This window comes from Poecilia mexicana, unplaced genomic scaffold (assembly GCF_051168715.1).
Source record: "Poecilia mexicana isolate PSO_F unplaced genomic scaffold, ASM5116871v1 scaffold_15, whole genome shotgun sequence".
Classification (NCBI taxonomy): Eukaryota; Metazoa; Chordata; class Actinopteri; order Cyprinodontiformes; family Poeciliidae; genus Poecilia; species Poecilia mexicana.
Window position 1 is genome coordinate 26,907,365 of NW_028263384.1, and position 25,385 is coordinate 26,932,749.

The 25,385-nt window shown below is 36.9% G+C and overlaps 1 protein-coding gene across 1 annotated transcript in view; it reads left to right on the forward strand.

The window, feature by feature from the left end:
• Positions 1–15,737: 15,737 nt before the first annotated feature.
• b3gat2 (beta-1,3-glucuronyltransferase 2 (glucuronosyltransferase S)) overlaps positions 15,738–25,385 on the forward strand; it is a 38,855-nt gene continuing 29,207 nt past the window's right edge. Inside the window, exon 1 of the mRNA XM_088013202.1 lies at positions 15,738–16,294. Coding sequence (XP_087869328.1) covers positions 15,761–16,294 — 534 coding nt within the window. The 5' untranslated portion in view covers positions 15,738–15,760. The remainder of the gene's footprint in view (positions 16,295–25,385) is intronic.

Genomic DNA, 25,385 nt, shown 5'->3' on the forward strand with positions numbered 1-25,385 from the left:
ATAATTACTATCGCACAAAGACGACGTCAAATTGGAAAAAGGTTTTCCAATTAGCTATTAATATTATCTCTTTAACAAACACTTTCTGTCCGTTTGCTTTTCTGAACCGAAGTGCAAACTCTCAGCATCTCCATCTCAGACTCTTAGGCCACAGTTTGCATTTTAAACGTTACATTTAATCTGAGAATAACTAAAAGACTGAATATGTTTTTAATGAGAAGAACAAGAACATTCGTTGCCATTTTCTCCTAAGAAGCTAATTTCATCATGGAACAAGAAGACTCTTCAACTTTAAATCAAATAAATACAATTTGGTCACAGCTGATTATTACAACAACAGAAGTTGTTTTGGAATAGATAAAACAGTTTAGTTTTTAGTTTTTTATTAATTTACTACGTCTGAACTTATTCTTTATTGTTTTTATATATTTCCTATCTTTGTGTTTGTGTCACTTTGCTGCCTTTGCGCAGAAATTTCCCCTTTATTGGGGCAAATAAAGGATATTTCTATTCTATTGTTTTTATGTTGCACTTACCCCGTTCACCACAAGAGGGCACTGTTCCCATATGCTACTGTCAGCCACATTGCGTTCATTCTTTTATTGTACGTAAGGTTTTTGCGGGATTAAACTCGCCGCACAGTGCAGCCAAAAAGTAGTAGCAGTTAAAAATAAAGCAACATTCATGTTTACACAGCACCAATTCTGAAGACTGTTTAATAAAAAATAAAATAAAATAAAATAAAAAGCAGACAGATAGTTTATATCTTAATGAGTTTTTTAAATTCTCAATCTGGTCAGTAACCTTCATCCAGGAAGGAAATTTACGCAGAAGCAGCAGTCCAGGGGTACAAAACATTTCAGAACTGTCACTGCAGCAATTTATTTCCACTGAAGGTTTATGATAAATTTCTTGGACATCCTAATAACAAAAACAGATTTGAAGTAAAACATTTCTGGAATGTGTTTTGCTGCATTATTCTAGAGCTAGTTGGTTTTATCTTTAGTAACTTCACTGCAGTGGATAAACACGGGGTGTTTCAAGGGGTTGCCTGCTTGGCTCTGTGTTTGTGCATGTGTGTGCGTGTGCATGTGTGTGTGTGCGTGGGTTTGAAAAGCTCTTATACTGCTGCAGCTGAGCTGGCAGTAATAAAGCAACTTAGAACATAATTACCTGGCACAGTATCTGGTGAGAGAAGCAAAAAAAGAGCTTTCCTGAACCTCAAAGGTCACAAATCACAACTTAGCCTTTTCCCATCATGCTTCTTTCCTTTTAAGTTTTGATGAGGTTGAAATATTTGACAAGGCCGTTGTTTCCATTTAATCATTTCCTTTTTCTTTGCATAATGAAATGCTTTCTTTAGTGTTTATTATTCCAGGTTGAGTCTAAAGAATCAAGAAATCTCACTTTAAATATCCCAATATTTTGTTAGTTATTTTATGTCTGGCTGAGAATATAACAACATTTATCATGTTGTATTTTGCTTTATTTCCATGTGGATTTCAGATACAGTGTTCACACCGCAAAGACACAAAATATTACCAAGTATTTCTTTTTCTAATTTCTAGTGCAAATATATTATTAAACTAACTCACAAGTAACTTTTCAGGACTTTTACTTGTTACAAGTTACTTCACTTACAACTAATACTTTTTCATCAATATTAAGGAATTATTGACATAAAACAAGCTCTGATATCTTGCTGAAAATGTACTTGTACATTAGTTTTTCCTCTTATTCTAAGTGTGCTAAGATATTTACAGCAGAAACTAGACCAAAAAGACTTGGTAATATTTGTGCGTTTGCAGTGCATAGAAGAACTTAAATGGTGTTTGCAACCAGCAACACTAAAAACTGTAAAAATGGTAAACTGTAGACTCTCATAAAGCTTCATAAATCAACCTCCTCCTGGGGGAGGAAAGAGGCTCCTTTTGAAAACAAACCAGAGCAACTCTACTTAATCTTTTAATTAACTTCTGAGTTTACACCAACTCCTGTGAAAAATATTTTTGTTTCTCTTCATCCTCTGAAGATCACGCTACCCATCAGTTGTTGCATAAATGCACTTAGTTATTAGGTACAGCGTGTCAAACTGCATGTTCTACTGTAATTAAAAAAAACATGTAGAGAAAATAAGCTATTATATTTTTTTGCAATTGTAGCACTTGTAAAATCTGAGACCAGCAGCAGAAATGATAAACTAGCATCATTTAATTAAACTATTAACATACCTTACAACGAGGACATTTATTGGATATTTTTAATTTGCAAATTTCTTTTGAAAAAGTTTCATTATTTTACAGATGCAGCAGATCCAGAAAGTGTCGCCTCATTCTAGCTTCAAATTATTGCCCTGACGGCTCTTGGGCTCCCTCTGCTGGCCAAGAGGTTCAAAGTAAGACTCTGCAAAAAGACAAAAGTATTTCTGTCTACTGTAGTTTCTAGAGCAAATATCTTTGTACACTTGAATTAAGACAAAACTAACTTACAAATAACTTTTCAGCAACATATAGGAGCTTGTTTTAAGTCAGTAGTTCCTTAATTATTGGCAGATTATTTCACTTACAACAAGAGGAAAATGTTTTATCATTAGTTAAAGTGAAACTAGTACTTTCTTTTTAAAAAGTACTAAGGAATTATTTACTTAAAACAAGCCCTTACATCTTCCTGGAAAGTTACTTCAAAGTTAATTTTGTATTATTTCAAGTGTACAAAAAATATAAACCAAAAATACTTGGCAAGATTTTCAGCATAGTTTTCTGGCTCTGCTTATCTTGGTTTCTAGTAATTGGGTGAATACACCTGAGACAATAAACAATAAATCACTTAATCATATAATAAATTACAAGAAACTCGATAATTTTCATTTGCTTCATTCATCATTTCTCCGTTTTCTCTTTTGACCAAAAGTGACCTTCAGTCTGGTTCTTTGGTTTCGAGTGTCCCTTTTCTTGAGATGATTTTCTTTACAGAGACTTTACAGTTAATTTTATTTGTCGTTTCTGTTGTTTTCTTTATTTATCTTGGATATTTCAAATGTCCTCCAGTTCCAGTGTTTAAATGTTCATCAGAATTTAAAGTTTATTGATCACTGAAGATATTTTCTTGCATTATCATATTACTTGAAAATCCTCTCAAGATAATATTATCATTTATCACAATAAGTTCTGGGACAATTTATTGTCCAGAAAAATGTGTTATCAGGCCTGTGGGTGAACAGTCCCTGAATGTTCTCCAACAGCTGCTTCTCTAAGGTCACTGCTGTTGCCTTTCCGTCCTGGCGTTGTTTCTATAGAGATGGCCAAAGTCATCAACTGTACGACTCGCAGTCATTTAGCTCATTTAAAAATTTGTGTTTGAAACCAAAGCACATATTGACATTTTGTGAAGCCAGAGCAGGCAGGACGCACCCCGCCGCTGTGTTTCCAAAGGGTTTGTTTATTATGCTAATGGCGCTTCATGTTGTCAGCAGGTCAAGGTTAGTTAAGCTGCAGTTTGTTTGGCTGCTGGGCGCTCAAGAAGCTCTCCTGTCCTGGCACAGTTACAGACATCAATGTCACTGCAGAGGCTGCGCGATGTGGAGTATGCGCGTCCAGGCCGAGTGTTGGGTTTTCTGCAAAGATAAAGTCAGGCTGAGAGCCAGCAGATATCATGCCATACCTTTACATGCACACATATTCCCACTTTGGGGGACCTGGCAGCCGTTCTGTCACTTTCAGACCCAGTATCCATGTCCCCACAGCTGCTCCTAGATTAAAATCACCCAACTGCTCTGTGTGTGTGTGTGTGTTTGTTTTTCACACCTCTGAACCGTATTGCCTCCATAACTTCTTTTTTTTCAGTTAAATAAATCAGCTTAGGTTGCGTCAGCTCTCCCTGAAAGAGAGCAAATAAACAAGATTAATATCAAAGGAAGGAGGAAGGGGAATGAGATGGAACGCGGAGGGGGAGAAGATGAGCCTAAAAATCAACAAAAGGAAAAAGAAGATAAAACACAGAGAGAGATGGGTAAACAGCAGACAGCCAAAAATATCTTTATAGTTTTATCTAGTCCAGTCAGAAGAAAAAGAAGGGAAACTTTTTAGGAATGTTTGGAGTAAATGTAGATTTTACCCCTTACTGTTTGCTTGTCCTTTCCTTTCTTTAATAAAGGTATAATCTACATAAATTTAACAACAAATGCTGATTTAAGCTGTGTTTTCCAGTTGTAAATTGAGTTTTCATGACAGAATGACACTAAAAATATCAGTGATATTGTTTCATATCTATTTTTTGTCATTAAGTTGGAAATCATGTTCTATTTTCCATACATTTCAACATTCCACAAAAAGAAACATATCCATGTTGTTTTCTGCTAAAGAACAGAAAAGAAAAACTAGGAACAGAAATAAATGCAGGGTTTCCCCCCAGTGTACTATAAGCCTGGCGGGCCACCAGGCTTTCCTTGTGCCCCCACCAGGCTTAGCATTGCTTATTTATTTAAGTCTTTTTAATAACACATAATTCAATTCAATAAAACATAATTATCAAGTGGTATTTTGAAATTTCCTGTCATCATTAAACATTTTTTAACTAAAAAAAACAACGGGCTCATGGTTATTTCATCAAATATTGATTTCTGAACTCTTCTTGAGTTAAAACATTAGTACTGTTGTTTCTAAAAGAATACAAACTTGTTTTATTTGCATAATCTTGTTTGTTATTTTGACCATTTCTCATTTTCTGCAAATAAATACTAAATTTTTGCTAGGAATTTCACAGACATGTTGACAGTAGTTCATAGAATAAAAGAACAATGTTTTCATTTCAGGTTAGAGGTGTTTGTTAAATGCAATGCTGTAGATCAAATTATATTCATGTGTTAGTCCAGTGTTTCCCAACCCTGGTTCTCAAGGAACACTGCCCTGCATGTTTTAGGTATTTCCTTGCTTCAGTCCAGCTGATTTCAATCGATGACTGATTAACAGGCGTTTGCTGAACTGCAATCAGCTGAATCAGGAACATTAAAGCAAGGAAACCTCTAAACCATGTAGGACAGTGTGCCTTGAGGACCAGGGTTGGGAAACACTGTCCTAGTCAAAGTCTTGCTCTAAATCTATGCTAGAGACCTACCCCAAAAACGCAAAAGGAGACATTAAATATTATTTCACTCTAAAAACCATGCATCATGTTCCTTCTACTTCACAAATAAATTACCCTGAAGCTTGCCGACATGTGGAGAGGTTTAAATGTTACGGATAAAAGCCTCCTCAGATCCCGTCCTGCCTGGACTCCAGACATAGGAACAGCTCATCTGCATCCCAGCAAAATGCACAAGTCCCACCAGAGGGGGGACCTATAATTAGAGTTTGCTTTCTGTGTCCTCGTTTTGACACACCAGACTCCAGTGGAGCAAATCAAAGTGTTGAAATGAAAGTGGAACAAAGTGATGAAGCACCAAGATGTCTCCTCCAGAGTCCGACAGACACACTGTAAAACATCTGAGCCGCATTTAGTTGTATGTATCTCTTTAAGTCAAATAAATGTAGCGAGTTTTAGATCTTGAAACAAAATGTGTGAGTTTGTGAAAAATAAACTTACAGCAGTTTTTATAGCAAATTGTGAAATATTTGGCTAAAATTGCAGCATTAATTTAAAACTCACAGTTCAAGATTAATTAACCTAAAAAAAACATTTTTAGACTATTTTTTTCTTATTAAATCAATTTCTGATTTAAAAACCCAAACAATTTTTTGTTGACTTGAATTGCATTTTCAAGTCAAACCAACTTCAAATGTTTTGCAGTGCATGAAAATCTGCCAAATTATTCAGCAGTCCAAACTTCTCACCTGGATTATGTTGAAAACTCTTAATTTGCTGTGAATTTGTTGTCTTCTTGCAAGTTACAAAAACTATTTTGCTGTCATTACTTTATTTATTTAGCACTTCTTATTTGGGTTTCACTTTTTCCAAACTGCATTTGTAAAATAATCGTTAAAATACGCCATGAAACATATTAAACATCCATAATCTGATGTAAAACAGGAGCAACACATTCTGACAAGAAGGAGTGGTACAGTTTGAACGTAATTTGGTCCCTAATCTTCGACTCGTGAAGGTTTTTGTTTACGTTATGTCAGATAAATTGGAGTCAGTTATGAGCTAAAGGGAGTTTATACAGATGGAAATATTGAGCTGGCTGTTGGAGGGCTGTTTAACTGGTTTTACTTTTAATTTTTACCGAGTTTCCTTTTAACATGATGACTTTAATCACAAAACCATCAACAGCTGTACTTTTGTGCTTACATGAGTTGAACTGAATTAAATTGCAGATTCTGAGGAAGCAGAAAAGAAAGCAAACAAGAACTCCCAGCTGCCTTCTTCAAAAGCCAATTTCTCCAGAGCCGACTTTCTGCTGGCTATGGGTCTGAAACAATCTCACGTTTGAGTGTCCTTCTGTGGATGACTGGGTTTTGTCGAAAAGCTTGAAAATTGAAAGAAAAAAAAATATTAAAAGACTTGCGTATCAAGCAATCCAAAGAGACTGAGCTCCTCTATTAAAATGTGAGAGCAGGAATGAAAATGAACTCATACATGGAGAATAATTACTTTATTCTATGCAAATTCTGTATGTTTGCTAAGCTAGGGGAGAATTAAGCAGTTTGTATTTTTTATGGAAATGTTATTTCAGTAGAAAAAAAAATCAAAAACCATTAGAAACTGCTTTGCATGTAAATGAGTTTAAAAAAAACATCCCCTTCCCCATAATTATGCAGATGAGACAGCGCTACGTTACAATGTCACCATTTAAGCACCGAGTGATTCGCCAAAACTTTCTTCTACTGAATAGAAACAAAACTAAAGTTACTATTAGATACAAACAATTTAAAATTAACAAACAGCTTCAGCTATTACAGTAAGAAACTAGAAATCAGCAGTGAAATCTGAGTGTAGAGATGGACTCAGACATGAACCTTCAGAGACACAAAGACGATTACAAAGTCAGCCTTTTATCACCTGCAGAACATTACAAGGATTAAAGGACAAATGTCGCCGCAAGATCAAGGGAAACTCATATACAATGCAACAGCGTCTTTACAGATCTGTCTAAATTAATCCTCCAGCTGCAGCTGATCCAGAACGCTGCTGCTGGCGTTCTGACTAAAACCAGGAAGATGGAGCACATCACCCAGTTTGAAAGTCCTTACATCGGCTCCCTGTAGCTCAGAGAATAGACTTTAAAATACTGCTGTTAGTTTATAAATCACTCAACGGTCTGCTCTGCATCCCCAGAACCAAACATGGAGAAGCAGAATTCAGCTTCTATGCACCAAAAATCTGCAAAAATGAGTTCCTTTAAATCAAGAATAAAAACTAATATGTTTAGAGTTTCCTTCAATTAATAACAACTAGAATCATTTATTTTTGGTCGGTATTCTAACTTTTCTTTACTTTCTTTCGTTATGCTACAGTAATTTACCATGAGTGGTTTTAGTCTTTGCTGGTTGGCTGGTCACTCCCAGAAAACTTAACTAACCCTAAAAACAACATGTTTCCCATGTGTTGTTTTATATTTATATTCTTAAATTTCTTTAAGAGCCACGGTGTGTTGCTTCCAGAGATCTTTTAAGGTCTTTCTTGATTTTGCGATATAAATCTGTGAGGAGCAAATTATTTTTCATATCAATGTATTCAAACCATCTGTGACCAAACATTTTTTATAGAAACGTTTCAGTTGTATAAATTTCTGAGCAGCAGTTTGACAAAAACACTCAAATGAATCGGTTTAAAATGTCACGGCAGATGAGCTGTGAGTGCTGCATTGTGAACGCTGTTGCTGTGAAATCCTTTTCTGCTCTCCGTTCCTGGAATTGGCAGAAATTTCTAGTCTTCAGATTACTTTTCCACTCTAATCTAATACAATTTGAAAACTTCAGCGCTCTGCCATTTAGCTCTTTCTGCAAAGTAATAAAAAAAAAAAATCTGAATTTGTACATTTTGGTTCTGTTATGTAACAGATACAACACAGGGTTTGTACTTTTTGCAACGCCTCATTAAATACGAAGACTTTAAATGTCAGGATGTTTGTGTGATTGACATCCAAATGTCAAAAGCATTTCTCTGTCGGCATTATGAGTCATAAATTCAGTCAAATGCATTTTGAGGAAGATCCATCACTAAGATCCGTATTTAAGAGAATGTCAGGAGTCAGAGGACTGATCAGTCTAACATCTAACAGTATTAAACTCTTGACTTTCTTGAAAGCTGATGCCATCAAATGTCAAGTGTTGCCTCTGGACTGCAGCTCATTCCTTCTCAGAGTGGATCGTAACTCTGCAGCCTGCAGAGGAGCTGGACTGAATCTTATTTCTATGCTAATGGTGTTGACAAATGTGTTGTGAATACGTTGCCATTTCTGAGTGGATCTGAATAGCGCCTCTGAATTGAATTGTACTGTGAATTATCATATAATTGCATTTTCGGCTGTGATTTATGTGCGTGGGGAAGCCAGTGTGCACCAGTTTGTCGGTCGTGGCATTTCTGCAGCTGCTCCGACTTGGAGGTCTGCGGGATGATTCTCAGCTGCTAACATCCATCTTTACCAATCCCCCTCTGCTCCACTTCCTCCTCATGCACCCTTCTTTTTCATTCATTTGTTCTTACTGCCGTGGTTGCTTTCATTCAGTCATTCCCTGTGTTTTACTCTCTCAGTTCTCCTGCTGGCTGTGCTTTCACTTCCTCCTTTGTTGTTTCCATCTTCAATCATCCGTCTCAGCAGTGTTTGAAGGAGGGCAGCAGTGAGGATGGTACGGCGCATCTGCATCCTTCGGGGCATCGTGAACATATTATTCTTTCAGTCTCAGTTATTCTCTCTTTGCTCTGACACATTCTGCTCCAGTCTGATCTGCGTTGAGCTTAACAGGAGCTAGTCCAGTTATTAGCAAAAGCGCACCTAGATACTCTTTTTAATATTGCTGAAAAGACCTTTTCTTTCTGTAATTCAATTTAAAAATGACAGTTTCACTACACACTAATTATTTCATTAACTAAAGTTAATGAAATAATGAAAACTGAAATTGAGAAAACATTTTTGTAAGCAGAAATAAATAAAAACGGTTATTATGAGAACAAACTATAACAAACTGGAACGATTGACTCTTTGCAACTACTCATTTGATCATAAGAAGCGCCATGACGCAGATAGGAAGTGAGGGACAGTAGCATTGAACAGAGCAACTGAAAATGTTTTCCAAAGTTGTTTTTTCCAGTTCATTCATGGCTTCTACTTGTTCGAATCGAGCTAATTTGTCAGTGAATTTAACACACCTGATTGGAGCTCATAGACGGCGGTAATCACAAAAGTTGGATAGCTAGCTTAAAAACCCACCCTCCTCCCTCCTGACGTTTTGATCAAATTACCGACTTTGACTTAATTCACACCACATTATTTATATCACTGTCATAAGCAGCGTTCCCCCCTTACGCCGAGCCTTAAAAACGCACAAAACACGAAATGATAACCAGCTTTTTTAAAAATACATGCTAGGCTACATGACGGCGCAGCACTGTCTCCATGGTTACCAACGGTTAGATTCACCTTCTCCATAATGCGATATTTGGTATCTTTAATCATACTTACTTGTAAAGTATATGAACATTAGTCTTACCTTGTAAAGAGTGTTCGCTGGAAATCCACGCCTCCGGCTTATGCTAATCTGTAAAATGGTTGTTCAACAATAAATGAATACATTTTGATCTTCAGTTGTTGTGTTCTGTATTTTCTGTGTAGTTATTTTTTGAGGTTTTCTGTGTTTAGCCCTGTCCCTGTCCTGTCTTACCTGTTGATTGCTTGCCAGGTGTGTCTCATTCCCTGATTACCCTCCCTGCGTATTTAAGTCAACCTGTTGTCTTTGTCTCTTGTCGGGTCCTTGTCTAAAGTCAGTCTTGTATACATAAGCACAATACTTTTACCGTTTTGAATTCTGCACCTAAAAATGAACCAAAGTATTACAAAAATAAAGCTACTGCTTTTACTAATAAAAACAAACAAAGACTAAACAATACTTAACTAATAATAACTAATAGAAACTAGCAAACACACTAATTAAAACTAACAAACTAAATAAAAGAGAACTATAATGAAAATCCCAAAACTATAATTACCCTGCTACACACAGTGTGACATATTTTAAGCATTTATTTCTGATAATTTAGATTTTTATAAATGCATCTAAAAATTTACTCTCTTAGAAAATGTAAATATTGCATAGGAATAAAAATTTATGGTAACACTTTATTTGAAGGGGGGTGAATAAGACTATTCATGTTCATGATAGGTGTTATGTCATGTTAAAGACAGTGTCATGTCAGTCTTATTCAACCCCCTTCAAATAAAGTGTTACCAAATTTATATATATATATATATTTTAATACAGATTGTTCTTCCTGCTGAGAAAACGTGCTTTACAGTGCATGCATACAGTGAATTTGGTTGGGGTTCCTTTTGCATGAATTGCTGCATCAATGCAGCATGACGCTGATTCCTGGTGCAGAAATGCAAAGTGAAAAGAAACCACTCAGAAATACATGAATGTTCTTAAAAGCTTTGCACTTTAGACTTTTCTGATTCTTTAAAACAAAAAAAATTATAATTTTTCTTCCACTGTGCAATTATGTGGTCAGGAATAATACTGGAAGTAAATCTGGACCAGGGAGTCATTTTTCATTCAGCTTTGGTGGAGGTCATGCAGTCTCAGAGTGAATTTACCTGCTGCTCTTCATTAGCTCAGGTCTAATTTCACACTTTAATGTCTGACCACTGAACCTTAATGATGCCTCCAGAGCACAGAGATATTAGCATAAAATAATTCCCCTATATGTCAGTTTTAATAGTCAGAATGCAAAAATATCTGCAAAGCTTCAAGGTTTGTTGAAATATTAATGCTGAAATGAAGTTTTTCAGCTTAAATCTGCACAGTTATAAGATGTTTTGTGTTATTATTATTCACTGCTGCTTTATTAAGACGTTTGTCTATTTTTAAACATATAATTTCATAATGAAGCTCATTTGACAGTCAAGATTACTAATTGCCTCTGCATGGAACAGCGTTGCTAACATAAACAAGGTGACTGTGGAGACAGTTTGACATCTGACTGACGAGAAAAACAGCGCGACAGGAGGCACAGATGGAAAAAGATTTCCACAAAACTTGATGCTGGAGACAGGAGATCAGCATGATTAGTACAACTTCTATACCTTCAAATAGTGCAGCTATAGTCACAACTTTTCCTGTTTTTCACATTTATAAGAAAAAATGAAGAACAAAGAAAAGTCTGAAGGGTTACAAAGGTTTTGATTAACTTCTGGAGCAAATCCTGACTCATTGTAAGTCATTCTGATGTACTGATTAAAGTTCTCTTCCATTTGAAAACAAACTCAAGATACCCAGAGGAGTCGAGATTTGAAGATTTTTCAAGTCAAGAGTCAAAATGTTTAATTTCCAGAATTTATCAGAGTGATTTATTACACTGGAAGATCCTCAGCTCATCATCAAAATGTTCCTGGATTGTTGTAAGACGCTTCTCTTTATACATCACTTAGTTCATGAACAGAAATGCTAGAAGAAAAATCACAACCTTAGAATAAACAGGGGTTCTGCACACGCTTTGCAACAGGATGTTTTGCTGTTTTATGGTTCCCTCAGCATTTCTTGCTGTAATGGCCACTTCAAAACATTGATTTTGTTCTTCGTAAAGGTGCAGCATTAGGTTAAATCAACTTTCTGAGCTTTACGTCATGCTTTAATGTTATTCACCCATCAAAAACAGACCTGGAGCATTACTTTGATTCTTTCAAACACTTATTATTGGAGATACACATATTGGACATAAACGAGGGCTGTGCACGTAAATCAGATCACTGATCAATATCTGGTTTCAGCTAATATGTATGCTGCATCTGATCACTGCACAATAATCAATACAAAAGTTAAAGCTGCAAAGTTTGAAAATTGTATTTGTTTTTCTTCCAAAACTTGATGCCACTATTTATTAGTTCGTAGAGTAAGATAATAATCACGACCTGATTAAAGACACTAGAAAACCTGTCAATATTCCGATAATGTCGCAAAAACACAATTTTATTATTATGATGTTTTTCATTAAATAAGAAATGCAATTGAAATCAAATGCGAAAAAAGTTTTTCAAAATATGTAAACCAATTTCGAAATGGTTTTAGAAAATCTTTTTTCAGAAAACAAGTTTTTTTTTTTTTTTTTAAATGGCATGTTTCCATTAGGAAAATTTATTTTCAAAATGTCAAATTACACAACTATATGGTCAATGGAAATGTGGCTAATTTTCAATTTTTCTGTTCAATCTTTAAGGCAATCAATCATATCCATTCAAAGTGCTGTCCCTCTTCATTGCTGGCTGCTGATTCAATTTCAGCCAAAATGATCCTCATTTGAACCAACATCTCACCTGATCCATCTTCTTAATCCTCAAATTGTCGCGTGTGAACAGATGGAAGAACGTGCAATCAAGTTTGATAAAGCATGACAATGTAATATTGGACTGGAGCCCATTAAGCCCCCTGCTATCGTCACGCCAGCCTACTAAAAGTGATTTATCACTGAATAAGCCCATTATTTGGTTTTCACCCAAATCACAGAGCATGAGATTGATTATTCTTCCAAAAGTTATTTTGCTTGAGGGCAATGTAAAACCCTATAAGTGTCATTAAGCCAAACATATTGCAAAATGTTGTTTTTAGCTGCTGGCCTCTTCTAAAAACCCACTTTGCACTGGAAAAAAGAAAATCCCTGCCTGCTATCTGGTCCTCCCAATCAATGGTGCTTTCATGCTGTGGAATTATGAGCTTGTTTTCCTGCAATTAGTTTGGTGTGAACCAACTCTATTAGCGTAGCTCAGTGATTTCTTCTCGCTTTTTCTCCCAACAGATCCCTTGATCCGTGTTGTGTGCATAATTACCCATCAATGATTAGCTTCTCGGCTGAAGTGCAGAACACCGTTAAGAGAGAAAGCACCGCAACTTCATCTGTGTCAAACACCCAGAAAATGGATCTCTAACTCGCTTCCCATCACAGGTTTAAGATTAACCTGTGTAAATGTAAAAATTGTGAATCTTTTCCCAAACAACACCCTTAATTATTTATTTTAATTTGCGGGAACAAAGTTCAAGTTAGTGCTACGATTACAGACAGGTTTTTACTTTTATGACGTGAGTCAATGACACAAGGCAAGCGGCTATCCGCCATACGTCTGTTTGGTTGTAACCTTTATTTAACCAGGTTTGTCTCATTGAGATTAAAAATCTCTTTTTAAAGAGAAGCCTGGCCAAGAACAGCTCACCAAAAATTAGAAATAAGGGTCCACCGATTTATCTGCCAGCTGATTTCCTTAATTTTGGGAGATCAATGATCGGCCTATACTTATATGTGAAGCCGATCTTACCTACCTTAACAAAGGTGTAAAAATCACCCTCTGTCCTCCTCTGCTCTCCTGTGAGAGCAGTTTGTCTGAGAGACCAGCCCACCAGGTCATGTCTGCACGTTTGCAATTAACAATAGTAACTCCACTGCTGCCAACTCAACCACTTTTTTTGCTATATTTAGCGACATTTCAGAAAAAAAAAAAATCGGCATCAGTCAAAATCGTAATCGGCAGGTCAGGTTTTTTTTAAAGATCAGCCAAAAAACTGCAACCCCGAATTACAAACTATAAAACTACAGATATCAAAGCCCAAATGAAATACAATATAGATAATAAAGGAAAAAATAACAAAGAGCAAACTAGAGATGCACCGATCTACTTTTCTCACCCCTGGTACCGATATCTGAGGTTTAGCAGATAACGCTGAATTGACTTAAAACATTTCTCTTTTTTAAATAAATACTTAATAAATAATGAAGAAACTGTAAAAAATAAACTGCATTAAATCATCTTTCAGTTGGTTAATAAAATGCAATTGGAGATATAATGTAAAATAAATGATAAATGATGTCATTCAGAGCTTAAAGCACATAATTAGACTGAATAGGTCTGCCCTTATGGATTGGGCACATTATCACTGATGCCTAATTTTTTTTCCAACATTGGGACCAATAGAGATATTGATATTACATTGGTGCGTTTCTAGAACAAACACACCCATAAAAGTAAAATTATAACTTGATAAAAGTCAAAGCATTTACACAAGAACTTATTTACAAACTGATTAAGAGTGAAATTAAACACAACTTCCTTCAACTTTACGTCTGTCTCCAGTTTATTCCAGTCTGACAGAGCAACAAACTGAAAGGATATTTTGTCATGATCAGTGTGAATCTGAGTCACAGTTAATAAAATAAAGTCAGCCAAGTGCAGAAAATAACCTGACAATTTTCAAAACAATAAAACAATGTTCTTTCAGGAGGGGACAACGCTGCATGTCAACGACTCAACGCAATCTGCAGAGTTTCCTTAGATAGAAAACTTCTTATGGAAAACTTTTTTAACCAATTTGAATAATAAACCAAACTTGTTTTGGAACAAATACGCGCTAGAACTCCATTCTCATATTCCTGATTTTTCATTCAGCTAACATGCACCAAACAAACCAGAAAATGATTCATATTGATAACGGCATGCTTTAAATTTAACTTAAAGTACAGAACAAAACTGCTTTTACCGTGATAATTAAGTGATTTACTTCCACATACAGTAGTTTGACAGGGTGCAGTGGAGGACGGTTGTTTACAGCACAGGCGATTTTCGGTAAGCTTCATAGTGTCAAACTGGTACATTACATACATCAGCGGCAAATATTAGCAATTAGGAAAAGCTTAAAACCTCAGCGTCGTCTTAAGTGGCTGGGGGTCTGGACCCTCTGTACAAAGCAAAGAGTGGTACAATGCACACAAAAAATGTAAAGATAAAAGTAAATACTATGAAAACTCATCACAAAGGAATGATCCTATGTGGCAAGACTCAGATGGCAATGCAGAAATTAACTGAATATGACAACAAAGAACGACAAATAAAGAAAAACACCAAACCAAAACATTCTAAAAAATCATGCAACAGATTTATGAAAGAAATAAAATATGACCTTTAGAGTCCTTTGGATTTATTTATAACACGCAGGTATCATATTCCTGTGTTTTTGTTTAATAATTCATCCCTGACAAGTGCCGCCTGAGCAACACAAGCTCCTCTCTCTATCAGCTGCGTGAACTCTCAGTGGACACTGAAGCTCTCTCTCTCCTCCTCTTCCTCCTTCTCCTCCCTCGCCTGCTTCCCTCCAGTATCCCGGCTCCCTCTCCTCTCCTCTGCACCTGCTCCTCCCCTCCTGCCTCGCTTATTATCCTCTGACTCGGATCTGCGCTCCATCCTCGCCAAGTGATGCTCCTCGGTGGCGCTTCATCGATGCACGGAGCTCCGCCGCGGTCTGGTTTCTTCCGCGGGGAAACGCGCACTGAGAGGCGGCCGAACATGGGAATTTGATGGGGGGTTTTCTGAGGGAGTGAGCTGGAGGAGGGAAGGACGACGAGGAGGCGCAGAGGTCCCATCAGAGAGCGGTGAAGGACTTGGAGCAAGAGGGGGAGGAGGAGGAAGGACTCCGGGGAAGCGGGACGCAGAGGATGGCTTACAAGCTTTACATAGTTTGATCCGGATTTCGGAGGAAAAGAATTGATTTCTTTTTTATCTTGGAGTTTCTGGATCCTTTCTGTTTGTGATGGAGTGATACAAAGAGCGCGCTGTAAGTTCAGATCCGCCATGAAATCAGTGTTTTTCAGTCGCTTCTTCATCCTCTTGCCCTGGGTCCTTATTGTCATCATAATGATCGACATCGACAGTAAAAGGGCGATCCGGGCTCCGGCGGTTGGGCGGACCGGCAGGGCGCAGCGGAACCCCCGGGGCGGCTCACCGGGAGCCGGCGGCGCCCAGAACCAGTCATCGCTGCCCATCATCTACGCCATCACCCCGACGTACAGCCGCCCGGTGCAGAAAGCCGAGCTGACCCGGCTGGCCCACGTCTTCCGCCAGGTGCCCCGAATCCACTGGATCGTCGTGGAGGACTCGACCTCCCGCACCGACCTGGTGACGCGCTTCCTGGCCCGGAGCGGCGTGCCGTACACGCACCTGCACGTGTTCACTCCCCGCAGGTTCAAGCGCGCCGGGATGCCACGCGCCACCGAGCAGAGGAACGCGGCTCTCGCGTGGCTCCGGCAGCACCGCGGCAAGCGCGACTCCGGCGTGGTTTTCTTCGCGGATGACGACAACACGTACAGCCTGGAGCTGTTCGAGGAGGTAACCTCTCACCTGTTCATCAGCTCATCTTCAGCATCCGTCACCAGAGAGGGGCTACTTTGATTTTAAAGATTCAAAAGCTAACTTATATCTGCTTAAATAATAATAAAAACCCACCAAAGTGGTGTTTTTCACTTGTTTAAATCAAGCTAAACTTATAACATCTGAATTTTTCTTATAATAAAATATAAATTATTTCTAACTCATGTGAAAAATAATCAACTTAAATATATTTTAAATAGGATATATTTCTCTTAAATACATTTCGAACATGTTACCAATTGGGTGTACTTTTTAATATATTCGAAATTTAAATACATTTTTAAAAACATGTCAAATTTTGGTGCATTTAATTTAAAGATCTATTTTTCTAAAATATACTTTAAATTTTATATGTTTTAAATGTATTACTAAAACTTCAGATATTGCTTTTTAAAATACATTTTGCATGTAGATTAAAAATGAATATTTTAAATGCACATTTTAAATACATTGCAAAAATACTTTTCAGAAGGTAATTGAGGTGTGAAGGTGTTAATTTGGAAGACTGTTGTCTTAATAGTTGTCCAGAAGACAGTTATTGAAGAAGGGACGTTATTTCCATACATGTTTATGGAAAGTTGAGTAGAAGGAAAAAGTATGATGGAAAATGGGCAGGTGCAAAGAAGAAAATGGGCTGGTTGGACTGTTGCCTGGAAGTCCAATGTGCTAGTTTGTAAAAAATAAAGATGAATTTTGCCTTTATTTTTAACATCAAGGTCCAAAAAACTGAACAGATGTGGAAAAACACAGAATTAAAGTTCCTGAAGTTTCCATTTTGTGAAGACGTCATTTCGTAGTGTTGATCTACTGTTACGCTATCAGCCTATATGAGGATTTATTTTCCAGCAAATAACAAAATGTTGATTTTACTGTTCTTAATTTAGCAGCAAATCCAAGCAGTTTTTTAAAAAAATGGAAAATGACACAACATGAGACGAGAATTCACAAGATGAAGGCAGATATTAAAGTAACCTGAGTTTTCTTTAATATCTTAGCAGAACCAAGTCAGCTGCATTGATGCACAGTTACTCTGAGCGAAAATGCAATTAATTTCACACTTTTTTAAGTCATATTCAACCTGTTTTAATCTATACAGAGGCTGCAAAGTGAAGCTGTCAGATAAAAATGAATGCCGAGTAAAAATGTAGACATTTTAGAGCTGCTGGGTTTTCCCCCTGTGATCCTGATGGATTTTCACAGGAAGACCACAGAAACGTTTCACCGCCCTGTAAAGCGGCGCCTCTTAATAATGTAGTATGTTCAAAGTGAGAAAGGGTAAATGCATCAGAAGTTACTGCAGAACCACAGGAAATGCTCGTCTATGTGTTGTTTTCTACAACCTGCCGGCCAATTACAAGCAGATATTGTGTTTGCATCAAACGTAAAATTTATTTGGGTTTTAGTCAAATTTGATTATTATTAATAACAGACATTGAGGCTTACCTTCGATTTTCAATTTAAAAATTTCAGATTAAAAATTTTGATATTTTTCAACAATTTTTATTATATTCTACTGAGTACAAAACACTAACCTAATTGTGTTATTTTACTTTATTTATTCTAGATTTTTGTCTTGCCTGCAGTAGTAGCAATGACACTAAACTCAGTCTAAGTTTCTTAAGTTTATTATCTTCCTTAAATTATGAAGAAACAAACTGGTTTCCAGTTTAATAATGGTTATTTGTATCTATTTCACCGCTTTTTGGCATCCAGATCAACTTATTTTGGTTCTTTTTCAAAATCTGAACATTTTAGACTTCTAAGCTCGATTTTTGAAATTGAAGTATGTGAACTTTTTTGTTTCTAAAAACCAAACAGGAGTTTTTTGTCTGTATTTGCTAACCCAGTCTCAGTCTGTCAGTCACTTAAAAATCAAAACAATCAATGACATGGAATTGATTTAAAAGTTAATTTGTGATGTTGGAAATCAAAGTTAAAGGATTCAATCTAAAACCTTTTCAAATTTTTTTTAGTTTCCTAATTGCTGAAATTGTATGTTTTGATTCTACCAGCTGACCAATAGTGTGCAGCAGCATGTGGGGGAAGGGCATGCTCCATACAGACTTGGAAAAACTTTCATTTTAGTCTAATTTAAAGGACGGTTCACCACTGGATGACATAAAAATTGAGCTGTTTTGAAATTGCAACTTTTTAAAAATTCCGTTTAGCTTGATATCAGTAACCTCCCTCTGCATAATTAATGATAACTGGATATTAAACCCTAAAAAACATCTTTACAAACAGTAAAGACTGACCAGCTGCAGGCTGCATGAAACAGCATGATGCATCAGTATTGATCCTGCGTATTGGCAAACAACACCATGTAATTAACTCTTCATCCGAGACGGTGTTCATGCATCGCATGTTTATGCGTCTGAAACGTTTTCACAGGCAAAGCTCCTTCCTTGTAGGTGATGATGTGGGGTCATAAAGCTGCAGCAGATGCAACAAAACAATCTTCAGGCTCTCTTGGTTGTATAATCTGGAAGAATGGGGTTGATTGCTGATTGCTCCTCACTCTGATTGCTGCCTTTCAGCGAAAGCTGCCTCTGAACGTGGAACAACTTTCATCATCCTCATCTACAGTCACAGAGATTTCTTTTCTTTCTTTCTTTTTTTTTAGTTAAATAGGCTTTTAAAGTTAATTTGCTACATGAGCTGCTCTTTTTATTCCTTTCCATTGCCTGGTGCAGAGGAGAAAAAGCAAAGATGCACTCACATAAAGTTGATTTGATTATCTGTTCCCTGAGTTGAGGATGTATAAATCATAAAAATATAAAAGCTCTGTAAATCCTAAAGGATCCTTCTTTTTTTTCAATTGCAGTTCTCAATACTTTCAACAATGAATAAACCTCTTACAGTATAGTAACCCTTTGTTCACATTGTGATTAACTATAATTAAGCTAATACAACAGATGCTTCTATCATTTCTACCAATTTGTTTCAAACCACGGATTTTTCTGTGGAAATTACTTGAGGAAAACTTGGATATTTAAACTTTTTTTCATCTATTTGAACAAAAATGCAGCTTGGGAAGCTTAAATACTTAGCCGCAATGCGGTCAATCCAGCAGCGGCATTTAGTTTTCTTACTGCTGATTAGCTGAACCTTCAAAAGATAAGGAAAACTGTAGCTATTAGCTTCTGCAGTAGTGACAGCATTAAATAATATGCATCTTAATGCATATTATGGTATATTTTGTGTAATTCTTTAGTAATCAATACATTTGCTGGTGCTGAGGCTACCACTATAATTGTTCCAAAATATTATATTGATTCTTTGGTAGTAATTATCCTATATTTTAGAATAAATATGAATAAATCTTTAGGTAAACCAGTTTATATTGTGTGTCATGCCTGACATACACATTATTAGGAGTGTGATTCTCAAGAGTTAAACAGGATTATGCTAATTGAACATGTGGCGAAGGAAACATCACTTTCACCAGTGATCAGGGGGGATAAACATGGATTAATTCAATCATATTACAGGGGACTTTAAACCCAGTTTATATCCAGAGATTTACAATATGATCCAGGCAAATAACCCAGTCATATAGTCGGATTTAAATAACAAAGCTAACATTTTGTGTCCCCATTTTATTGAAAGACCTTTCCAGTAACCTCATATCAAGAGAAACGCTGTTATCAGAACTTATAAATATGTATTGCTCATATTTATTAACTCTCTTTTGTTGAGTTACAAAGAAAAAAATGCTAAAAAACTGGGGTAGTGTTGTGATTACTGTCGTCTATGGAGCCCTTGCATGTTATTGTTTACATCTGGAAATTTCGGATAATGCTGGAGGGCAAAAAGACGATTCTTTTAAATGCCATCCTCTGCTGTACTGCTATTATTAATTTAGTGTAGAGCACCACAGCAAAACGAAAAATGAGGCAGAAAAATTGGTAAAGAACAACTCAAAACCACATTTTTTCTCGATCTCTGTGTCGGCTATGCTACACAGACTCGTTGCCATAGCAACTGACAACAACGCCCTTATATGTTTCAGGATTCAACACCAAAAAATACTCAAACATTTCCCACACAAAGTACAGAACATTCACTCTGTTAGTTTTATGATTTTAGGCTTCATGTTTATTTTGTGATTATTAGTAAGTGATCGCTGTGGTAGATTAGCTAGCACTGCCATTAGCTAATCTACCACCGCCGTGTTAGATTAGCTCCTACTGCTATTAGCTAATCTACCACCGCTGTGTTAGATTAGCTCCTACTGCTATTAGCTAATCTACCACTGCTGTGTTAGATTAGCTCCTACTGCTATTAACTAATCTACCACCGCCATGTTAGATTAGCTAATTTAAACACCTGCTCTACTGAAGATCTGTCAGAGTTGGTGCTTTAAATCGCCTTTTTTACAAATCTTGTAACTGAATCAAAACACACAGAATTCCACATCACATCTACATGTTAAGGTTATTATAGTCAAGCTGGCATAATTGAACCTCTTCCTTCTCTCTTGCTATTTATTTTTCTTAATTAAAGCTTCTTCTTGACCTTGTCATCTAGTTGTCTCACTGTTGACAATTAGCAGCACAGGTCTGTGTCCCTTTTCCTTTATAGATCAGGCGTACATTTAAGATTTAGCTCGTTATTATTGACAACCAAACCCAGAAGTGCCATACTGGGTTAAACTTTTTGATTACTGATTCAAACCATCACCTTCAAGGTCATGAATGATCAATAAAACCAGTGAATGAAAGTCCATCCTAACCTACAAACCTGTTGCTTCCCAGAATGCAACTCTTCACTAGAAATCTTCACCACTTTACCCTCACAGAGCTGAAATCTAGTCTGCTTTGACACAAAGTAGTGCTAAATTTGGTGTCTGTGGTTTAGCTTAAAGAGCATCTGTTTGATTTGTTGATAGGACGGTGTCTCCTCTGTGTCCTCCTTCCTATTTCATTACCCTGCTCCTGTGTGCAGGTAATGGCCTGTCATAGAGAGATAATAGGCTGTCACATGGTGGTAATAACCTGTAGAAACTGTTTGGCTGCCTTTAGAATGATGAGAGTAACTTTGTGGGAGGCAACATCACATTGCTGGCTCTCAGATCATTTTAGAAAGAAAAATGCTTGGGAAAACATTTAAGCAGCCAAGCTACTAAATTAGCATGACTACTTGCAAGTCATTGAGTCTTTATTAGTGTTGGCAGCTGTTGTTTTACCCTTAAAAACGTGTGTCACATCTTGTAAACCCATGAATATGGTGAATGTTCGGGCTCCTTTGCACTGGATGAACATCCTGCTGAGATTAGCCAGGAAGTGGATAATCTCAGCCGTTTTGGGGAGCTTCAGAACCAAGAACAGATTATTATGCGTTAGATGTAATTCACCAAGGAGGGATCAGAGCATGGACAAACATCTATAGCACATGTGTCAAACTCAAGGCCCGCGGGCCACATGTGGGCCGCCATATCATTTTATGTGGCCCCCCTAGCATTTTATAGGCCGATGATTGGCTTAAAATAGGTTTTACTCAATTAATAATAAAAACTGTAAGTTTTTATTTTTTTTATTGTTATGTTATGTTTTGATGTAGAGCACTTTGTATCAGCTGTGGTTGTTTTAAAGTGCTTTATAAATAAAGTTGGTATGGTATGGTATGGTAAGGTATGGTATGGTTTTGAGCACGAATTGACTACAAACTACATCTCCCACAATGCATTCCGATTGTTACCAGCCAACATTACGGCTTCTCGCCACTAGAGAGCAGCAGAGTCACCTCAAGCTGCTTATTGATTTTCCCAGCAAATAAAACTGAGACATCGACAAGCTAACATCAAAACGTCCAAGAAAAGAAAAATCGATTTACAAGTAAGACTGTGAATGAAGATGTGTGTGAGTTGGTGTCAGGGCGGCAGGTGGCGCTAGACTTTTTTTGTTATCCGTTATCTTGACCGACAACCTAACAAAAAATCGGTCATGTACCATTTTTACCCGTGAAATTACAATCATATTAACATCGGCTATTTAGTCGCATTTTATGCGGTTTAGTTAATATTCACCGTGAATCCAGATCCCATCACAAATTAACCAGATAAATGTATCTACATTTTTCTCGTAGTGACAAAAACCACCCCAATAACTTTAAATAAATGAAATTAAGCGACTTCACTTAAATTAGCATCACTTCACCCGAGGGGGTCTGAACGCACTTCCTTCCAAAGCGTCCGGTCCATAACTCTTCATTCAACATGCTGTCAGCTCCTGGTCAGAAAGACGCATTTAGTTCAGAGTCCATGAGATGATATTCAGAAAGGATTTTTTAAAATAAATTAATTTCAGTTGCCTTTGAGACTAAATCTTTGCGTAAAGTCTATCATGTCTGCCCATGTGACTTGTTTTTATTATTTGTTTGCTTACCTTTAAACACTTATTTGAATATTGTAATTTTTAAACTGAGCAGTAATTTTACATCCATGGAAACTCAAATGTAATATTTAAAACTTCAATACATAAAATCAGTTATTTAACAATATGAGGTGGTGTTTAATTTATTTTTAACATTGCATTTTTATACATTTATGCTAATGGTGCCCAAGTCTAGTTTTCCAGAGCTACCATCTGCAACTTTAGATGGTTCCTTCTCTAACACACCTGGACCATTGACTCATTATAAGCCTCTACAGAACTGAATGAGGGAAGTCAACCTTTTGTCTGGAGTGTTTTAGCAGGGATGCACTCCTGATTTGTACCGTCAATGTGGCCCGTTGAGGGGGGCCAATATGCTGAAGTGGCCCTCGGTGAAATTGAGTTCGACACCCCTGATCTATAGGAAGGTGGAGCATGATAACAGAACACCAATGATTTGGGGTAAACATGCACCAATCTGATATTAATATCTATATTGGTGCTAATATAAAAAAAATTCTAGATCGGATGTTAGTGACAATGTTCCCAATCCATAAAGATTCAATCTATTCAGTCTAACTCTATGCTTGGTGCTCTGAGCGAAAAGCATTAAATCAAACTAAATCTTCAAAAAGAAAAAAAAAATATTCAATTGATTTATCAACAATATAGGTTGGTGTGTAATCAACACCAGCCTATGTGGCAATGACACTCCTGCCCAAATGTTGCAGCAATAACCTGACAATAAGATTACTTAATCTCATGATTCGATATGCTGACACTCTGTCTACGCTGAAGAAGATTACCCTCAGCTCTGGATGCTGGTGGTAGATTCAGTTCTGTCAAATCTATTTTATGGCTGACAAACTTTTTTTTTTTTTAAAAAGAAAATACTTTTATTAATTCAAGCCCCTGTGTCCCTTCACCACCTGATGAACATTTGATGAAAAACTTTTTTTTATTCATCTTATAATATATAGCAAAATTAACATTATATGTTAAAGTAACAGAATTATTGAACTGAAAACATTGGCAGAACTTTAAATTCAGATATTGGATCAAAAACCCAGAATGCTACAAAATGCCTAGCAACAGGAAAATAAAAAAAATCTAAATTTTGCAGTAACTCATCCAGGGTGACTGGGGTGTTATTGTATGAGGAACTATTACACACTGCTTTGGTTAGCAGTCGAGAAATAATTACAGATGTTACAGAAATAAACGCTACCCTATGACAACTGAATAAAAGGTGCCTGAGTCTTAGTGAGGGAAGAGAAATTAAGCAAGTAATAACATATTTTAATCACAATAAATCCCAAATGTATTTATTACTGTAATCTGTTCAAATTTTAATCAACTCTACAACTAGGTTAGTGCGGATGTGGACACAATATCATTTCTTAAATTGAGTTACCTGCTGAATGGGCCTTGAGGGAACAGTGGGATGACTTTATTGCACAGCTCTGTTGTGTCTGTGCGGATGTTTCCAGATCCTTTCTGCAGCTATAAAGTTTGTGCCGCAGGGAACAGCTAGGATACTCACAATCAGCCATAAAGTGTGCTGGATATAAGTTCGGTGTTACACCATGTTCACTGACTCTGAGGTGGAAATAAAGGTCCAGTTTGATGCAAAGGGACAACGCTGACCCATCATCCCACTTAAACAACAGTTTATTGTCTCAGTTTTTAGAAACCCTGTTGCTGGAAAGGTCAGAGCTCCGAACACGTTCGCTTACATGGACATTAATTACGGAGTCTGCTGCATGTTGCCTGGATTAAACCTGCTGGCATTTAGAAAGTGCTTGACTTGCATGTCCGGCTGTAGAAGGTTAACTTCTTTCTGATTTGCAAAACAATGTGGCTACATCGCCTTTCTCAGTATTCCACTCAGTTTTAGCTGCTCACCTTTTCTCACATCTGGATGCAAATGAGGGACTCAATCATCCTCATTCTGACTTGTTGATTACATCTGAGTTATTGTCCTGGTTGTTCAGATGCTCAGAAATCTCGACCACAAGGCAATGAACAAAATGTATTAAACCATTCCTACCTTTCCTGTATGTAAAATAGCAAATGCTTAACAGGCCTCTGCCTTCCTGATGTCTTTCTGCTGCAGTAGTGTCAGTGATCAAACAGATGCTTTTGTAATTTCTGCACATTAGTCAGTACAGCTCTCAGTTTGGCATAGTCTATCAATTGCGCAGCACATTTTGTCTCAGCTGCCTTGCAGAACTTAATGGAGTTGCAGAAAATGCAGCAGTGCTCATTTAATCCCACCCATGCAGTCACACTTTGATTGCCCCTTAGCACAGTTTGTGCTGCTGACTGCAGAAATTTCAGATATATGCTTTTAGAAGCCAGTTTTAGCCACCTTAGCAAAGTGATTATGCAGTTTCAATCACGTTTTGTTTTATTTAAAAAAAAAAACATATTTTAAAATATTTTGGCTACATTAAATTAGTCTCCTTCTTTTGTCTGTGCAATCTGAAACATCCCACAACACATTTACACAAAATAAATTTTGTTGTTTGCTCATCTTTACATTTCATTTCTCCTTCTGCTAACTTCTTGGCACAGGCGCTTACACTCAGCTTCGAAACAAGCAACCAGGAAAAATTAAACCCTTCCAGTTTAGTTTCCCTCCTATCTCTTGAAAACCTGAGTGTGGAAGTGGA